Source organism: Fulmarus glacialis, unplaced genomic scaffold, assembly GCF_000690835.1.
Source record: "Fulmarus glacialis isolate BGI_N327 unplaced genomic scaffold, ASM69083v1 scaffold34201, whole genome shotgun sequence".
Lineage (NCBI taxonomy): Eukaryota > Metazoa > Chordata > Aves > Procellariiformes > Procellariidae > Fulmarus > Fulmarus glacialis.
In genome coordinates this window covers 1-2,310 of record NW_009192716.1, presented here as the reverse complement: position 1 = coordinate 2,310, position 2,310 = coordinate 1, and the positions used below count along the sequence as shown (strand labels likewise).

Sequence of the window (2,310 nt, the reverse complement as noted above, 5' to 3'; positions counted from 1 at the left end):
AGGAACTGAAGTCACTTTGGGAATGGACACAATAAGCCCCCTGAAAACAGCACAACAGCTTTGTGAACATCTTTCATATAAAAGTACGGCACCATCATGATTTAAAAGTTATCAGCACTCTGTGGCCAGAAATCAAGTACATAATCACAGATGTGGTATATTTTATATTCCAGAGATTGGGAAAAATGTAGGTATGCAGTGTTATTAGTATCCATGACACACCCTTATTAAAAGCTTTTATGTTCTCAACTTTATCTTGCAAACTGTTTTGCTAAGTCTGAAGCGAAAACAATTGCTTCCCTTCTTCATATAAGCCTAAATGCTTGCTAACATGTCAATTGCTTTGGAAATGAAACATCCTGCAACAGAACAGCTGAGTTACTACACAGAACTTCAACTTAACTTCTGAAGTTTATACCATGACAGTTTTTTAAATGAATACTTGAGTGTAATATCAAATGTAACTGAAACCACATATTCCATCTCCCATCTTTTTTTTTTTTGGGGGGGGGGGAGGCGCGGAGTGGGCAGAGAGGCACAGCAGACAGGACATCACTTTTTTAAAAAAAAAAATCTTCAACTAGACACCCATCCACACTGCAGAACAAGTCCATGACATTTTAGAAATAAATAATTTGAGTTAATTAATGCTCACAATGAAACTGTTCTGATAATGATCCTGTAATTAGGTCGTCTATAGCTCCTCTATGCCACAATCTACCAAGAAAACTGCTTCCCATGCAGTTTGAAGAAATGAAATATGAAGAAATATGAAGAAATTACATCTCTAGAAACTATAGTTCCAGAATAAGTTAGATTCTGCACTGAAATGTCTTAATGGTGTCATAAAGAGCTTTCTTGACTGCTGCAATATAAACACACCAAAACCCTATCTGCCAAGCTTAGAAATTGAAGTAATGTTGTGTAATGCTGTGCTTACAGAAGAGAGTATTTAACAACCTGGTCATCCCATCATGGACCAGGAGTCAGAAATCGGGGGGGGAGAAGGGGGGAACAAAAAGAAACTCAGTGTGTTTTCACATATGTTACATGGTTTATTTACAGCATATCTAACTCCATGCACAAGACAGTAATTGCCAACTTCCATTCCATACTAACTCAGAATCAGATTACAGAACATCATTTAACTCCATCATTTAACCTAAAAGGCAAGAGTAATTTGCTGTTACGGTTAGTAATTATTTTGATATCTAATCTTACATGTTGCAAGCAAGTATCTCTATAGCACACAAAACAGTTATTTCTGTCAGAACAGGTGAAGAGTCAGTTTCAAAAAACACACTTGAAAGAATCACCATACTGCCCCCCAAAACCCCACAGATCGGTGCAGACACACTGAGCTGCCTAATAATGGTGTGAACCAGGACAGTCTCAAAAAAACCATACATTTTCTCATAGAACTCCACCTATAAGGAGTGAAAGGTGGATGAAAAAAGGTTTGGAAACAGAATATTCTTCACTTCATAAGGATGTGGCATACATGTTCCTTTATTTCCCTAAACCCAGCAGAAAAATCCACTAGAACATGGACTTCTTAGAGCACAGCCAAATACGGAGAGGGAATTTTCAGACTTTAAGAAAACAGCATTGCAATAATTTGATCTGGGTTTAGTTTAGTCATGATAGTTTGATAGTTTAATCATGATCTAAAAAATACATCAAATTAATTCCAGGTTCAGCTACAGCTTTCCTTTTAATAAAGACAGCCTACAATGCAAACAAGCTTTCACTGTAACTCGTCTCCAATAACATACTGGCTAGTCCAAAATAGAAAAAGCTTGACACGCAAGCTCCAAAATTTTTGAAGCCTTGATCATGACTCCCTCACAGGCAGGGCTACTCGGCACGACTGAAAAGGCTCCTTAAAGACAAGCAGCCTCGGCTGTATCCGTGCAGCCTTCAGCATCCAGAAGCCGGTTTGGTCTGGCACTGAATGTGCCGTGAGAGGCATGCGTTTTCAGCTGGTTCGGTGGCAAACCTCTCGTCACTACTAGAAGCGAGCGCATCCTTCTTTATTTTTTTTTCCAGCACCTCTTCCGAACATTTTCATCCCCCTTCCCAGACTAATACTTCTCGCAGACCCCGAATTCCCTATCTGTTGAAGGCGACATGGACCAGGAGTGGAAAACCGCTGCGCCTATAAGAGATCCTCCCTCGGTTATGGAGAAGGCACTCGCCTCGCAGACCTACTGCTGTAACCCCCTCTCGCCATGGGGACCATCTCCCAGAAATATAGGGGGGGAAACCCCATTGTGTCATGAAGCCAAAAAAAAGGACGACGCAAGCGAC

At 40.3% G+C, this 2,310-nt stretch overlaps 1 protein-coding gene across 1 annotated transcript in view; it reads right to left on the bottom strand.

Moving 5' to 3' along the window:
• Positions 1 to 1,972, bottom strand: part of SLC12A2 (solute carrier family 12 (sodium/potassium/chloride transporter), member 2) — a 58,569-nt gene extending 56,597 nt beyond the window's left edge. Inside the window, exon 1 of the mRNA XM_009587198.1 lies at positions 1,850 to 1,972. Within this exon, the coding sequence (XP_009585493.1) occupies positions 1,850 to 1,972 (123 nt within the window). The remainder of the gene's footprint in view (positions 1 to 1,849) is intronic.
• Between the last annotated feature and the right edge of the window lie 338 nt (positions 1,973 to 2,310).